The sequence below is a fragment of the Polyodon spathula genome, chromosome 14, assembly GCF_017654505.1.
Source record: "Polyodon spathula isolate WHYD16114869_AA chromosome 14, ASM1765450v1, whole genome shotgun sequence".
Classification (NCBI taxonomy): domain Eukaryota; kingdom Metazoa; phylum Chordata; class Actinopteri; order Acipenseriformes; family Polyodontidae; genus Polyodon; species Polyodon spathula.
The window spans coordinates 1,532,359-1,549,557 of NC_054547.1; the positions used below are offsets into that span (position 1 = coordinate 1,532,359).

General features: G+C 44.5%; 1 protein-coding gene across 1 annotated transcript; it reads right to left on the reverse strand.

The window, feature by feature from the left end:
• Positions 1–11,291: 11,291 nt before the first annotated feature.
• LOC121327187 (UMP-CMP kinase-like) lies at positions 11,292–16,590 on the reverse strand. The gene is made up of 6 exons (XM_041271048.1): positions 16,309–16,590; positions 14,262–14,408; positions 13,443–13,595; positions 12,944–13,020; positions 12,630–12,726; positions 11,292–12,471 (listed from the first exon to the last, which is right to left on the reverse strand). The coding sequence occupies exons 1-6, from the start codon at positions 16,447–16,449 to the stop codon at positions 12,430–12,432; spliced, it is 657 nt and encodes a 218-aa protein (XP_041126982.1). The 5' UTR covers positions 16,450–16,590; the 3' UTR covers positions 11,292–12,429.
• Between the last annotated feature and the right edge of the window lie 609 nt (positions 16,591–17,199).

The following is a 17,199-nucleotide window of genomic DNA, read 5'->3' on the forward strand; positions in this document are numbered from 1 at the left end:
TGTAGACCGGCAGGGATTGCTTCTCCTCATCGCACAACAGCGAACCCTACTGGCCAGACACAGAACACATTCAGAGTGAGTAAAAAGTTTCTGCTCCTGTGCTGGGACCCATTACATTACAGACCTCTTCTGGCCACCTTTTATTTTAAGAGTAGGTTTAGGGTTACCATGTTACTCAAGGGTAAGGTTAGGGTTATTGTGTTACTCAAGAGTAGAGTTAGAGTTACTGTGTTACTCAAGGGTAGGTTTAGGGTTACTGTGTTACTCAAGGGTAGGGTTAGGGTTACTGTGTTACTCAAGGGTAGGGTTACTGTGTTACTCAAGGGTAGGGTTAGGGTTACTGTGTTACTCAAGGGTAGGGTTAGGGTTACTGTGTTACTCAAGGGTAGGGGTAGGGTTACTGTGTTACTCAAGGGTAGGGTTAGGGTTACTGTGTTACTCAAGGGTAGGGTAGGGTTACTGTGTTACTCAAGGGTAGGGTTAGGGTTACTGTGTTACTCAAGGGTAGGGTTAGGGTTACTGTGTTACTCAAGGTTAGGGTTAGGGTTACTGTGTTACTCAAGGGTAGGGTTACTGTGTTACTCAAGGTTAGGGTTAGGGTTACTGTGTTACTCAAGGGTAGGGTTAGGGTTACTGTGTTACTCAAGGGTAGGGTAGGGTTACTGTGTTACTCAAGGGTAGGGTTAGGGTTACTGTGTTACTCAAGGGTAGGGTAGGGTTACTGTGTTACTCAAGGGTAGGGTTAGGGTTACTGTGTTACTCAAGGGTAGGGTAGGGTTACTGTGTTACTCAAGGGTAGGGTTAGGGTTACTGTGTTACTCAAGGGTAGGGTTAGGGTTACTGTGTTACTCAAGGGTAAATGTGATTATAAAGATTTGACTGTACCAGCATTCCACAGGCAGGGAGTAGAGCAGCTGAAGGCTCCCTGACTCCTCTTGATTGTAGACGACTTCTAGGAACTACCCAAAGTTCATCATTCGCTGATCTCAGGGTGCGACTCGAAGCGTAAGGTGCCAGCAGATCCTGTAACTATAAAGACCCCAAACCATGATGGGCCTTATAACTAGTAAGCAGAAATATAATGGTGGAGTAGCTCAGTGGTGAGAGGCTGGACTCCCACAGTACTGAAGGAATTAGGTTCCAGGTGATTGATGTGTAATGGTACCCATCCACTGCTACAGCTACATTTATACTTAGTTTTGCTTTTTTCTCTGAGCCCTGTGGTTTTGACAGCTTAAGCGTTTGTTTTAATGAACTGTTTTTATTTTTCGATCTGTTTCTTTAGGTTGTGTAATTACACTTGAGCTGAAGTCAAACGTTGCTAAAAAGGATTTGCACAGAAAACTTTGCAGAACGACGTACAGAGACAGCTAGGAGTGAGAGGAGGGCCGGACTCCACCGGCAAAGCCTGTACACTCTGGTCACGTTGTAACTGGGAGACGGTAACAAGTCAACAGGGCAGCGTTGCAGCTTCACTTTCAACAAGCTTGCAAGGTTGAGTGGTGTTTAATTCAAATGCTCTGTCCTGTCCACTTTTAAATGATTCAGTCTTGAGTTGTTACTGGGGTACAAGCAACACTCCCCTCTTGCCCTAACCCTCACACTCACCCTCACCCTCACCCTCACCCTCACTCTAACCCTCACCCTCATCCTCACCCTCACCCTCAACCCTCACCCTCACACTCAACCCTCACCCTCACCCTAATCCTAATCCTAACCTTCACCCTCACTCTCAACCCTCACCCTCACACTCACCATCACACTCAACCCTCACCCTCACCCTCACCCTAACCCTAACCCTCACCCTCACCCTCACCCTCACCCTCACCCTCAACCCCCACCCTCACACTCACCATCACACTCACCCTCACCCTCACTCTCAACCCTCACCCTCACCTTCACCCTCACCCATTACTTTATCAGTTTCACTGCCACGCTTTACACAGTTTAGATTAAGCATCCATTCATAAAACATATACAAATGTGTTATTAAAGGTTTTGACTGTTATTAAAAAAAAAAGGAATAAACATTGGATTACACTGACATTTTAGTGACAAGTTATTAACATTACAATGCAGTGCTGTACTAGGGTTAAATTTGTATATGGCTATAATACACTACTAGGGCATTACCAGCTCTGTGGAGTCACATCTGCAGATCCCACAACCCTCCAGAAAAGAAAAAAAATCCCTTTCTTTATTTATGCTTCAATAATAAAACTGGAGCTCTTTAAAAAGAAAATTGCCGCTCCCTGAAACATTTAGTTTTTTTTTTTTCTCAGGCTGATTTTAACTGAGACAGGCGCTTTTCGCTGTAACTCAGGGCATTTTCACAATTGGTCCCCCCCCCCCGCCACTTGGCCACATAGCCAAATGCAGGGCCCTCAAAAGCTGATGGTTAACATCTTTGGACAGCCCTGGGATCCTGCCTGGTGCCCTATCTGCACAGAAGATCTGGCCCTGGCTGCTGGCAGGTCAGCCTTGACAAACACAGAGCTCATCCCAGGAAGCAGTGCCTGGGGCGAGCGACCAGGGCCTAATCCCTACTGCCATTCTGCAGATTCATGGAACCTTGTCATAACATATCAGAGCATCTGATCATTTAAAAAAGAAAAGCACCCACCACTACCACCTCTCTCTCTCTCTCTCTCTCTCTCTCTCTCTCTCTGGAGTTCAGTTCAGTGGAATGCAGGTTTATCGGTTTGATGCTGGTCGCAAAGCTAGTTTGCATATGCATTTAAAATGCTCTGTTGCAGTATTTTATATAACATTCAGCTTTTAAGCATCAATGTCCAAAAATTGGCACGTGTTCAGGACAACAAGGTAGTGCAAGCCTAAAGTTTTTAGTACATTTCATAATACTTGTCATTCAAGTGCAATTACTTTTTGAATAACATGGTGTTAAACTGCTGAGTAAACACCTGGAACCCATTCATACTCTCACACTCCCAGGCCAGTGAGAAAGAAGCCTCTGCCTTTTCTTGCAGGGCCCAAAGCAGTTGAAGCTCATCAAGCACGGCCCAGGGCCCATGAAAAGCAGGGCCAGCAAGCGAGTGAACACAGGGATTATCTCCTTTTCGCTCTCCTTGCTTTGCACAGCGCTGAGCTCGCTCAGGCTGACAGGCTAGCATTCGGGGGATAAAGGGAGAGACTCCTCCCACAGACCGGCCAAAGGGCAGCCAATTCTTTCACGGCTCACTGTGCCAGGTGGGAACCTTTCTCTGGGGGTGGGGGCTGGGCAATGGGAGATTAAGGTTGGCAGTGTGGCTTAGTGGTTTGACCTGAGGGACTGGGATAGTGCAATCCAGTGGTTAGAGCTGATGAACTGGGAGGCACTGTGGTCTGGTGAATAGAGTTAAAGTCTGGGAAGCAGTATTGTTTAGTAAATGAAAATAAGTACTGGGAGGTAGTGTGGTATAATGAGAGAGCTAAGGGATAAGGAGGTAGTGTAATCCAGTGGATAGAGCCGAGTTCTGGGAGGCAGTGGGGTATAGTGATAGAGCTGAGGGACAAGGAGGTATTGTAACCCAGTGGATAGAGCCGAGGTCTGGGAGGCAGTGGGGTATAATGATAGATCTGAGGAGGTATTGTAATCCAGTGGATAGAGCCGAGGTCTGGGAGGCAGTGGGGTATAATGATAGATCTGAGGGATAAAGAGGTAGTGTAATCCAGTGGATAGAGCCGAGTTCTGGGAGGCAGTGGGGTATAATGATAGATCTGAGGGACAAGGAGGTAGAATAATCCAGTGGATCAAGCCATACAGGTGAACTCAGGGCTGCAAAGCCTAACCCTTCCCTTCCTGGACAGAGCTGCTCCAGGTCAAAGAGGGTTTAAACCAGACAATGTTGCAGGTGCAGCACTGAGCAGATTACCAGCAGGGCATTCAGCAGAGTGTACTTCGGTTGTTCCAGGAGACGATGGATAGCTGGATAGCAACCCAATGCCACGCTACTGTGAGAGGAGGAGAGAGTGGAGCAGAGGAGGCAGGATGAATACCCTGCTGTTTGTCTGAACACTGGAAAGGGTAATGTGCTGTGCTTTAGGTGTCTGTCGATACCTTTTTATTAGGTGAAAGTGGTGGCTCAGACACATTATAAAGTTTCTGAGCACTACTGGGGTCCGCAGTGACAGCTCTCTTACTGATTAATAGGGCAGGTTTGCTTCATAATGTCAGTTAGAGACTTTGTGGTCGATACAAGCTATATTCAAGTAGAAATGTTTACCGCAGTATTTCTACACTGTATTTGTTTACCCCCATTCTTTCCCATGGTTATACACAATGCATTTATTGTAGTTTACCCTGGGTTGCCATGTTTATTAATATGCTTTACCATGCCTTGCTGGTTTTTGCAATGCTTCCCTATGCTTTACCATGCTGTCACTGTGCTTTATTACGCTTTGCTATGGTTTTGCTATGGGAAACTTCAATAAGGGTTAGACTGGATGAATATAACAGCCTGCTTTACTGGTTACTTTTAAACATGTGCACAGCAAAGCTCTAGAATAGTTTTCCTTTAGCTGTTGCATGCAGTTCCAAGCAATGGCAGTCAGCTATTTCTTCCAGGGAAAAGAGAAAGCACATGGCCTGGGTTACTTTCAGAAGCAAATTCCTCCTGAGTGCAGAGTTCCAGACTCCTGTACATGACTAAGAGGCTGAGTGACTGAGCAGCAGTCTGGGTATGTGTTTTTTCTACCTCTCTCTCTTTGCATACTGCCTCTCCATTCTCTATCCAAGCGCTCCACGAGCACCCTAGCTTATAAAACCTCACCCTGGTCTTAACCCACAGTCCCACCCCAAACTTCATCTTCATCCTAACAATGCAGTCAGATTGCAAATGTGCTGTTAGCTGAAACAATATTCTCAGTGCAGCAGCCATGCTATTCAAGGAGTCGAGTGTCCCAGAACATTTAGTAATGAACAGATTGGCACTAACCCCTCCTCACCCCCCTCTCACTCTCAAGTGCGATCCAGCAGGTTCATATAAACTTTATCTTTCCATGCCATTGTCATCCTCATCCTCATCATTATCACAGCCAGATGTTTCCAGTCCACAGCTCTGCAAAAGTCTCCAGGCGCAAGTGTATCTCACTCATGTGCATTGATTCATATACTGTATTACTCATTTGTATTGGATCATATACTGTACGACCAGAATGATTTATTTCTGTATTCTCTTAATGTAAAGATGTTGCTTTGTAAAGCTGTGCCACATACCTGGATCCTATAGACATCAGATGAAGCATGTTTCAATCAGCTGTGCTAAAGAAATATTCCCTGAATTGGTTCAGTGCTAGTTGCTGTCTGCCTTTAAGACATAATTAAACCCCTCCGCTAAAAGCAAGGTGTTTAAACCAGTGGATTACTGGCTTCTTAATTCCCTGGACACTTCCATTTATAGATCAACGGGTCACTTGTACTATTGTTGCCAGATGCATCCCGACCATTGTCCTGGGTTTTATTTAATAGCTAGACTTCTTTAAGTACAAATGAAGCATGTTGAACTCCTCTGTCTGCAAACAGAACAATGTGCAAGTACTGCCTTTGTTTGCACAGTCAGTGGGCTGAATCAGACCTAAAAGCCTATCCCTGTATTTACTGGGGAGTGGGAGGACAGAGGGAGAGACCATATTAAAATGGTTAATAGCAAGGCTTCACTGTAGTTATAAGGTTCAATTATGTAAAGAAATACTTCCTCAGTGTTACTGACTGATGTGACTGCAAACAATAGTAACAGACATTTCATTCTTCATTCTTCCCGAGCTCAAACAGCAGAGAGGAACACAGTGGGCAGTGTGCACTAAACCAAGAAGTACCTGACCTGTTCTACCCAGCTGTCAATCCAGGTACAAGCACAGGAAAGGAGATGCCACATGGGGACATCATGTTCAGAGCACTGCGGGATATTGCCAGTTACTCCGTACATCCTGGCTGAGTCTCAGAGAGATCCAGGTCACAGAGCCTCGTTCCAGAGCAGAGGTCAAGCTCTCCTGTCAGGTAGAGAGAGATCAGCTGCTGCTTCCTGCTGCCTTCACGCCCACAGGGGGGGCTGGGGCAGCTTCACCGCCGTGTAGCTATCATCAAGGACCAGTCATTCACAGTCCCGAGTGTGGCAGGGCTCGTTATCCATCATGCTATAGCCTCTGGAACACAAACAAACCTGTCTTAAACCCTGATGTAGTTCATGATCTCATTTTAGCTGTTGAACCTGGAGTGAAATGTCCCTGCAGGACCGTGATTAGACACTCCTGCTGGAGAGCATCTCTGGGATGCTTGTAGAGTACATGAAAGGAGCTATATAAATGTAACGGATATGGTTTGACATGGTATCAATTAGATCTTTCTAGTGACTGGTTATTCATATTATTGTAAACTGTGTTCTTTGCTGGTTATGGAAAGCCATATCAAATAGTATGGCTGTGAAACTGCACGTGGATTAATAGGGGTTGATAATGCACTGTACAAGTGGAATAAATTTAACATAAGGGCCCCCATCCATCAAAGCTGATTATGACTGGCTGAACTTTACAGCAGTAATCTTACAAAACATCTCAGGGGGGAAAATCTTTCAAAAGAAAAGAGCAAAAAAAACAAAGAAACAGATGTAGAAGCCAGCGGTAGACGTCACCGTGACACAGAGGTGTGACGGAGGCTCCTGCCCTGAAACAGATCTATTCATCTCTTCAATTCTGATTTTCCTTCATTTTCCTCCCAAATGACTTGAAAATGGCCACTCTCGAATAAGCTTTGGGAGGAGGGAGAGGGGGGCTGGTTCAACAAGGGTCTCCTTTCACAGGCCGAGGAGCTGCGGTCTCTCTTCTCAAAAAGGCTCCTTTGTCTGCCTCTCACTCTCTCTCTCCTGGACAGGTACCGATACCTAACACAGGCATCTGATCTCACGCACCCTCCTTGGCTTCCTGTTTAACTCTGGCGGCTCTGGGTAGCAGTCAGGTGAGCTGAGCGCAGGGATCGGGCCAGGTGTTGACAGTTCCCACAAGCCAGGATTAGGACCAAAGCCAGACCGTCCCTCTGGGGGGGGGGGGGGGGGGGGGGGGGGGGGGGGGGGGCTGCAGGCCTGGCTGCTTTGAAACTGTCCTAGGGAAACCATTGATTTTCATCAGGGGCACAGGGTCAAAGGGGAGTCGATAAGAGAATTCCAGCTTACGTCTCTGAGCGCTGCTCTCAGGCCATCTTTCTGTGTCTGAACTGGCTCAAGGTAATAAGGTGGTTGTTTATTTGTCAAGTACTGTTACTTGTTCTTTTCAGCTTCATACTTACAGAAGCATTTATCTGTTTATTACACAGTAGAAGCATATCAGTGCAAGACTGCAGCGTTAACCCTGTTAAATCCAGTGTGCTCTGGAACAGTGTATTACATTGTGAAGAGGTGGCACTGGAACCATTTTTAAAGTGGGGGTGCTGAAAGCCATTGAAAAAAACTGTAACCCCTGTATATGATGGAATCCATGCAAAGCCAAGGGGTGCTACCACACCCCCAGCACCCCTAGTTCCAGCGCCCTTGTTATGAAGTGCACAATGACAAATTAAGACAGAACGTGTAGACTGGGTTAGGGTTTGTATAGTGCATGCACTTGTATTCTGGTGTTAAAATGCTCTGTTCAAGGAGTTTGCAACAGTACTCCCCAATTCAATTTTTTTTTTTTTTTATCAAGGATCAAGGATTATATAGCAACATTGTGCATTACCTCTGTACTGTAAGCATGGGGACTATTTAAAAGGTAACCTTAGTGTTTTAGCCTCTTGACTCCCTGTGCGACACTGACTGACTAGTCACTTGAACCCACAGAGCCTCACCTACACAGCCTAGTGGCAATAAAGAGATCTGCACTGTTGAATCAAAGCTAGCTGTAGTGGTCCATTTCATTTGAACAATATACAGCATACATTATATAACTTGAATATATTTATATATTTTTTATAAATTGCTTAAATATAAATTTATAAATTTTTAAATTCTTCTAAAAAATTCTAATATATATATATATATATATATATATATATATATATATATATATATATATATACACACACACACACACAAATCTCTCTATATATATAATATATCCCATTAGGTTAAATCTCTTTAACCCTTCCAGTCCTGCATTATTTTAGTCAAGCTGAAGAATATGAAATTAAGTTATATAATTCAAAAAGAAACTCTTTTGCTAAATATACATGAGAACAGGACAAAATAAATGTTTTACATGTATTTTGGTAAACAGGACTTGAAAGACCCCTCAGTACTCTAAGAACTAAACAACACTCTAAGATAAGGGTTAAAAGAAAGGACTCAGTTTGTGAGTGTATCTAATAGAGGAGAGTTTAAACGGGTTCAGAGTCATTTTAATAGTTTAATATAGCCTCCTGGCAGGTCTTTATCGCACAGTGAGATAAGGAGTGGGAGTAATGAAATGCTCCCGAGAGACAGCAGTCACATCTGCATTGGAGCTTCACCGAAGCACACCTCTATAATTAAACCGAGTGAACAGAGAGCTTTAGGGATAGCGATGATAAGGCTCAGCATGTATTAGCTGTTTGTTAGAACAATGTTATATAAGGCTGCTAAGGCCATCTTCATTCAAGGCGTAGGCTGAGGGACCACAAAGCCACTTTTTGGTTTGGAAGTTGGCTTCAGAAACTAGGGATCAGGCCGCTGTGCAGTCCATCAGGAGAGACTTGGGGGTTTGCTACAGCAGAAGTTGTTTTAAACTAGGTATCCTGGTCCGGAACCCAGTTTCTAACCACTGGTCCTGAAAAAAATGGCTTTGTGTTCCCTCAGCTTTATTGGTTTTTCTTAAATGCAAGATTGATAGCTTTACACAAAGCTATCTCGCTAACAGCTTTGCACAGCAATCATGTTTATTTTCATGTAAATAACCGTTACTTTTTTACTGCATTCTTCCAAAGTGTACTCCCTGCCTTTCTTCTTCTTTCCCCCCAAAGGAACCAGACCCTGTTGTCCTTCTAGTTTGCTTGCATTCTCTGAAGGCAGACAAATAAGCTGCAGCTCTGTCCCTCTCCAATCTGGTAATAGGTCACCAAATCCAAGTTTCGTGTTTATGTTTGATCCTGAATGCTACAAAACAAGTCCAAGGAATGTTTAAAGGCCAATGTGTGCTGGAATGTTAAAAGTGCTGCATTATAACAAAGTAGCCTGATCCTTCCTTTCTGGCTACAATCTGCTTTGCAAGGGATGGGTAACCAGTGGGACTCTGTTTACTTTAGTTGGTAGTGCTTGATTTTTACAATGCCTATTCAATAGCCTTTATTTCTGGGCTGCATGTTATCTCTAGGATGTAAGAACTGGGCTTTTGAATTGTTAAAATAAATTATGTTCTCATTCCAGTAACAACTTTTGTTTGTTAGTTTCAGCCAATGCCAATTAAATGGCATTGTCAAGCTTTTTGGTTTAATGCTAAAATGTCTTATTCAAAATGCATTGTTCTGTATTTAAGTTTGAATAAAGTATGCATATGTAAAGGCTTGTTCATTAAAAAAAAAAAAAACATAAGCCAAGTTACGGTGTGTTTGAATTTTTTTTTTTTTTTTTTTTTTAATACATTGAAAAAAAATTCACAGAATTTAGGGTTGAAGAACCCTTTCTTTAAACCCGTCAGCAGCCGTGAGACCAATCAAACAAAATTTAAAAAGCAAGAAAGCATAAGGTATGATCCTATCGCCCGTGGTTAAGGAGGTCACAAAGCTAGCAGAGTACTCTTAAATCTACACTACTTCAAAGACAGCTCATCTCTAGACAAAAATCTGAGAACGGCACCTCCACCTAATGGTTATGAGCACGAATGGCATTTAAAAGGATATTCTTTCTATTATAAAGCACTCTAAAGCAATGCTGCTCAAAGATTTCATTTGACCTGACCGGTGTTAGCTGATCCACATCTACAAGGCGGCACTGGACCGCTACAGACAAGTAAACCTCTAGGTGGAAATGTACCTCCACCCGAGCCCAAGCTGCAGTGTACACTACAGCAATCAGACAGTGCCTCAGAGCCCAAGCTGCAGTGCACACTACAGCAATCAGACAGTGCCTCAGAGCCCAAGAGCACACACAGCAATCAGCAGTGCCTCAGACACTACAGCAATCAGACAGTGCCTCAGAGCCCAAGCTGCAGTGCACACTACAGCGATCAGACAGCAGTGCACACTACAGCAATCAGACAGTGCCTCAGAGCCCAAGCTGCAGTGCACACTACAGCGATCAGACAGTGCCTCAGAGCCCAAGCTGCAGCGCACACTACAGCAATCAGACAGTGCCTCAGAGCCCAAGCTGCAGTGCACACTACAGCAATCAGACAGTGCCTCAGAGCACACTACAGCCAAGCTGCAGTGCACACTACAGCAATCAGACAGTGCCTCAGAGCCCAAGCTGCAGTGCACACTACAGCAATCAGACAGTGCCTCAGAGCCCAAGCTGCAGTGCACACTACAGCAATCAGACAGTGCCTCAGAGCCCAAGCTGCAGCACACACTACAATCAGCTGCAGTGCACACTACAGCGATCAGACACTACAGCAATCAGACAGTGCCTCAGAGCCCAAGCTGCAGTGCACACTACAGCAATCAGACAGTGCCTCAGAGCCCAAGCTGCAGTGCACACTCAGCAATCAGACAGTGCCTCAGAGCCCAAGCTGCAGTGCACACTACAGCAATCAGACAGTGCCTCAGAGCCCAAGCTGCAGTGCACACTACAGCAATCAGACAGTGCCTCAGAGCCCAAGCTGCAGTGCACACTACAGCAATCAGACAGTGCCTCAGAGCCCAAGTTGCAGTGCACAGTGCCTCAGAGCCCAAGCTGCAGCGCACATCAGACAGTGCCTCAGAGCCCAAGCTGCAGCACACTGCAATCAGACACAGAGCCCAACAGTGCACACTACAGCAATCAGACAGTGCCTCAGAGAAGCACACTGCAGTCAGACAGCAATCAGACAGTGCCTCAGAGCCCAAGCTGCAGTGCACACTACAGCGATCAGACAGTGCCTCAGAGCCCAAGCTGCAGTGCACACTACAGCAATCAGACAGTGCCTCAGAGCCCAAGCTGCAGTACAGCACACTGCCTCAGAGCCCAATCAGTGCACACTACAGCAATCAGACAGTGCCTCAGAGCCCAAGCTGCAGTGCACACTACAGCAATCACATTGCCTCAGAGCCTCCTTTCCTACAGAAAAAACACAAATTACAGACTTCTGCACCGGTTTTCCTTAGCTGTGCATGATTTGCCATCATGAATAAAAAATAATGAAATGGACAAGCAGGGAAGAGTCAAGAGGGCTTTATTAGTTTTAAAATGAGACTTACTTGGCTAAAACATATTAAAAACAAACTGGTCCCTTTAACTGGTTTACCATGGCACTACAGTGCATCCATTGTATTCCTAACCCAATACCGTTCCTATGGGAGTTCCCAAACAATTTACATGACAATTTCAGAATTCCCAAAATGAATTTCCCTCAATACACACCACCTCACCTATAATACTCATTTTGCATTCTTGATTCTAAAAGGACATGCAGCCAGGGCGGAGGTCTGGTACGGATGCATCTTGCTGCCTGGGCAAGGCTCTCTTGGAAATGAGGATACATCAAGAGAAACACATACCATAGGACTCCCAATTCATTCTTGCCCTCCTTCTCCGAGGTCTGCTTAAAGCTAGTACAGAAACCAAATAAGATTCAACTGCAAAGTGAAATAAACATGTCTATAAATACAGTAATAATAATATTAATGAGAGAAAGTGAAAGCTTGTGCATGGACTATAACCTGGAGTCTGGCTTGAAGGCAGCGAACACACTGTCCACCACAAGGTAATAGAGAGCCCTAATCAAGACACTCTCCTCATGTAATCATCTGCCAGTTCTGTGCACAGCAGTAGCATGCTTTTGTCAGACTAACTATTACAAGAAGAAGCCAGAGGAAATGAAAATTTGTGCAAACCCCAGAATCGTCAGAAGGTGCACGCCAACAATTCTATCACTTCATTAAAAAAGGCTAAGTGACTTTGGAAGGTAGCTGATTTGGTCCTTTGGTCAGGCCACTGCTAAGGGAGTCCTTAACCCCAACAACAGGCAGTGCAATTAAAATTGGAGCGGTCTGCAGCATAGAACGCGTTTCCAGACCAGCCTGCCCCTGGGTGAGCCCAGACAATAGAAAGGCTTTCCTCACCCCGTGCACAGTTGTTGCTCTGTCCCAAAGCTACACTTATTATTTTTTGTATGCAGTTTTGCACAGATCTGTTACTTCTATGAAACATCAAAAACAGATTAATCCCACCAAGTAAAAATAAAATATTTATATATAAAAACAGAGAAAGAAAAAGAGAATGTTCCAACAGCTATCTGCAGAGAAGATTCAAGTCTGGTTTATATTTTTCAAAGGCTGGTTCTCTCCTTCAGGCTTTATCCTTCCTTGTCAAAGATTTTCTGTACATCAGCAAAGACCTGGGGGAGAAACACAATCGAGGGGTTAGAATTAAGGCCAGAACTCAAGGAGGGGGGAGCGAGAGCGAGAGAAAGATCGCTAGACAGATATATATATGTATGTATGTGTATATATATATGTGTATTTTATATGGTCCTGGTTAGGTCACCACACTTACTTTATCCACAGTCTTGGAGGCGTCGATGGTGCGGACCTTGCCCTGCTTTTCATACAGCTCTATAATGGGTTTGGTGGACTGAACATACGTCTGAACCCTGAGAGACAAATCAGACACAAAAACAAACTTGAAACCAAACTCCGACAAAGCTCCAGCCACATGTAGCTAGAAGTCTCTGTAGCAGTTATTATAGTCAAGTCCTTTTATTAACAGTGCACCTGCAATCTTCCCTTGGTCTGCAACCTATAGAGTGTGAAGCCTGAGGGATCATAGGCTGTGGAAATGCACTTTCAAGCCGATTTCCGGACAGTTACCTTTTTAACAGACTTTCTCTGTTGTCATCACTTCGGCCACTGCTCTTCCCCCTCTCCAAGCACCTGTCGATGCACACCTAATGAAAAACAAAGAGAATTGCAGTTTTCAATAGCATCCCCCCTTGCTGCATAGCACAAAACTCTGCACTGATTTTTAATTTCTTTTTTTGCCTGGCCATTAAGAGGAACAAAGAATAAAATGTTTGGAATCCATTATTAAGCAGCCTGGTTATTCTGTTTGTTAGTGTACATCAGACACTATCTAAAATTGGACACAGCTGCTAGGTATAGACATCTTTAAATCAATGAACTATAATTAAGCACTGCTGAAAGCAGGATGCATTTCAATGCAAGTGTATTTATTTATACATAAAAATCACTTCACTGGTTTGATCTGCAGTTTTGGTGAAGTCTGGAGGGACACTGTTTTTGGCAGAGCCTCTGGCCCTGTATTTCTGCAGCTCTTCCAATGTGAGCGCACTCAAGCGAAGAGGAATACCTCGTTGCAGCAGTCGAAGAAGAGCACGAATTTCACGTCCGCCTTGCCGTCCATGGTCCTGTTCCAGCCCTGCAGGTTGTCCTCGTTCCTGGGGAAGCCGTCAATCAGGAACTTGTTGTTCTCCTCGTTCGACTTCATCGTCTCCTCCATGGCCTGAGACACAAAGACAGCGGTCAGGCTGGGGTTTGTATCGCCAAGAGCTTACTCAGTCAGACCGATAACAGGCACACTAACACTGAGCTTTTTACTTGTTTTACAGAACTTGTGTCAACGTATAAGTTCAACAGATCAGATATAATTGTACAACAAGTTCATTGAACTTGAGACGTCCCAGATTAAGTAATTGAGAGCTTGGTTCGAACCACCTTGTTTTTGGTCGTCGGGGTCCCCAGGGACCGAGTATGAGACTCCCTGACCTATACCATCTATCTAATAAATAATAATAATAATAATAATAATAATAATTAAAAAGCACCTCTGTAAACATTTAAATGACTGGTTTCAAGGGCCCCGATTAGCAGCAAAATTGAACAATCTTACTTAAGGTCGCAATAGTCTATCTAAGATTAAGCTGCCTACAAAGTTAAAAGCCACCACTCAGTCAGAAAGCTTATGGCAAGTTTACGGTCAGCAACACCAGCAAGCGAAACAATTTCTAACACCGCAAACTCTGGGAATGCTGCAACTTTGTTTTCTTTTCCAAGGAGCAATATGTGTGTCTGTTGACAGAACTGTATCTCCTCTTGGAGAGAGAGAGCAGGGCACAGACAGACTCAGTCCTGGCAGTGTCTGCTCCTCTCTGAAGTCTCCTCCTCTCACCCTCTGCAGCAGCCTGATTGTGATCTCCACTGGCACGATCTTCCCATCCCGGATGTAGTTCTCAATGAGCTCTCCGAACTCCGAGCCTGGCCTCCCCCGCTCCGCTCTCAGCAGGTCTCCAGCTGACAGGTGGGTGTAGCCATATTTCTGGGTAAAGGATGCAAAATGTAACAAATTTAGAAATCTTTCTCATCAGTCATTACAAGTCATACAAGATGATTTTGAGACTACGGACCTTTTATTAGAGCGAGCAGGACCTTATCCGAGACGTACCTCAGACTTCAACCTGCTTATCTGACAATCAGATCACCACTAGTTTGTTAATCTGGATCAAAGGTTGTGTTGATTATAAGCCACTGTCTTTTGGCTCACGATAGTGTTGAAACAATGCACTCAGTAAATACCTGCAGACATTCAATAAGAGAAACTTTTTTTTATTATTATTTGTTAAGAAGACAAACTATAGTTAGGTTTGGGGGTTATTTCGTCCTTCCCATTTCAAAGAAATAAATCAATAAAAATTACATTTAAATAAAAAAGATAGAAAAAAAAAACAGTCAGGCCCACACCGCTCACCACACGCCTGTTAAGATGTGTGCCTGTTTCTAATTACACTGCACAAGGCTTGTACTGTGTAGACACTCTGAATAACACACAAAGTCCTGTTATTTGGTCACACCCACAGCCCGCACAGCAATGTGGTTCATCTAAACATACCAAGCCTGCATGGTTTCAAAGGCTCTGAACAAAAAGTCTAGCTGATCAAACAAACCAGAAGGCACTCCTATAAAACACACACACACACACCCTCATGTCAGAAAATCAGAGACACTGCCGGCACTCTGTGAAAGCCAAGGAACTCGGGTAGCAACACAACAGGATACATTTTGCTGTTCCACACACCATCTTATCATTAAGTCAACAGGAGGTTCATACAGCCAAGCGGATAGCAGAAACTGCAGCTAGTCAACAACCTTTCCATAATTCAAACCCTTAAAGAATGCTGTAACAAAGTGAGAGATGCAGAGATGGAAAGGAGACAAAAACAAGACTCCCCATTCCAGCTTTTACAATGAGCCAGCCATGGTGTACAGGCAACAAGCTCAGGTGTGTCACTAAACTCTCAGTGAATCCAGGAATGGAAGGGTTATTTCCATCCCTGTGATGATCTGCCAAAAAGGTCAAAGACCTGATGGGCTGAGGCAGAAGAGACACAACACAAAGGGACGGTGACATGGGGTGACACAGCATGCCATACTCTGTAGATAAACGAAGCACACTGGTGCCTACCTGCCAAACTGACTGCACATTCACAAACATGCTCAGGTTCTGAATCTTTGAAGAAGAAACAAGCATTGTGTTGATGATCCACACAGTGTTTTCCAGTGTGTCTAGATAGACAGGAAATACCCATATCTTAATGACTGGAATGCGATTTTGACTCTCCCTTTGGGGCTCTGATAGCGTCAACATATAAATTGTGGTTAATAAATGCCCACCTAACCAAAACAATTTCAGTTTTCCACCAGCCATTTCAGTTTTGTATTGAATAGCTATAGTTAGCATTAAAAAAAGGAATAAACTGCTGAATATTGAGGTTTTATAATATTAGTATTGTGTCATTAATACAAGAAACCTGGGCTAATATACTTAGAAATACTTCAACACTTAGAGACGGTTAATTACATTTAAAAATCAACGGGATTCAATATTGCTCCAGTGTATAGATAAATCGAGGCTTTGACTGCAAAAGACCGACCGGGGTAACGAAACGGTAATCACTGCGGTCCTTTTGCTAAAGAAGTAAACGAGAATTACATTTTCTGATATGTGCTTTGTTGCTTTGAGCTGTTCTGGAAAGCTGACATTTCCACGGCACTGCCTGTAGGTCGGGTTGTAATAACCAGTGCCCTTCATTCATCCGGAGTGAGACAACCGGAAGCCTCCGTTTTCATTGAACATAAAACTCAATGTCTACCAGTTTTGTGCTGTGGATCCGACCCAAAACACACATCGCTGCGACGGAAAATGAAGCCGTACGACTCACCTCCACGATTTTGGCGCACTGGGTGCCTTTCCCGGCTCCGGGGCCCCCGAGAACGAAATAAACCTGCGGCCGCATCATCAGTCGGTAAAAAGCCGAGGCCGTCGCTGTCCGGGTTGCACAGCTCAGCAGGCGGTAAAGCATGCACCGGGAAGCGCCGGAGAGAGATCCGGGCAGCTGATCGGCGGAGGCAGGGCCAGTGACGCTGCCCTTCCACTGCTGCGTTGTCACTAAGAGGTTTGGGTGGGGAGGCGATTTCCGCTTGTGTTACACAGGCCAAAGCAACGGAGACTTTTTGTATGAATTATTAATGGCGGGCACGCTTACGTATCTCCAAATGGGCGGGGTGTTTTATTCAAGAAATAACCACGCCCCTTTGTGGAAAGCTTGCCGTTTGATTTGATTGAAGTTTTTAAAGAATGCTTTTTTTCAATATATAAAAACATATTTTGCACTTAAATTAAAAGCCACCTTTCCAGAATGTCCCATTTAAAATCTCAGGAGTCTGAATGTGTTCCTCTCTGGTGTTTGCATTAAACGAAGACGCTGTGTATTGTCGAGTTTACCTGTCATTTCCTTGTGTGTAGTAGTTCCAGCTGTATGTAAGCTGGGTGGAGACACGCCCTTTGTTACATGTCTGCTGTATTTACTCCGGATAGAAGTAACTTCAGCGGCGAGTTACAGGCTGTAAGGTTATTTGTGTCAGGCCTCTCTGCCTTCCAGCATCAACCCCCAGAGAGCAGTTCTGCCTGGCCCGCTCTGTCAGCTGTGCCGCATGTGGTCGGAACCGGGAGTCACGCATCGTGCGGTACAAGACTCAGTGCGCTGAGTATCGGTACATCACACAGACCGATCTCAGGTTTTCTTGCCTTTTTTTTTTTTTTTTTAGTACGA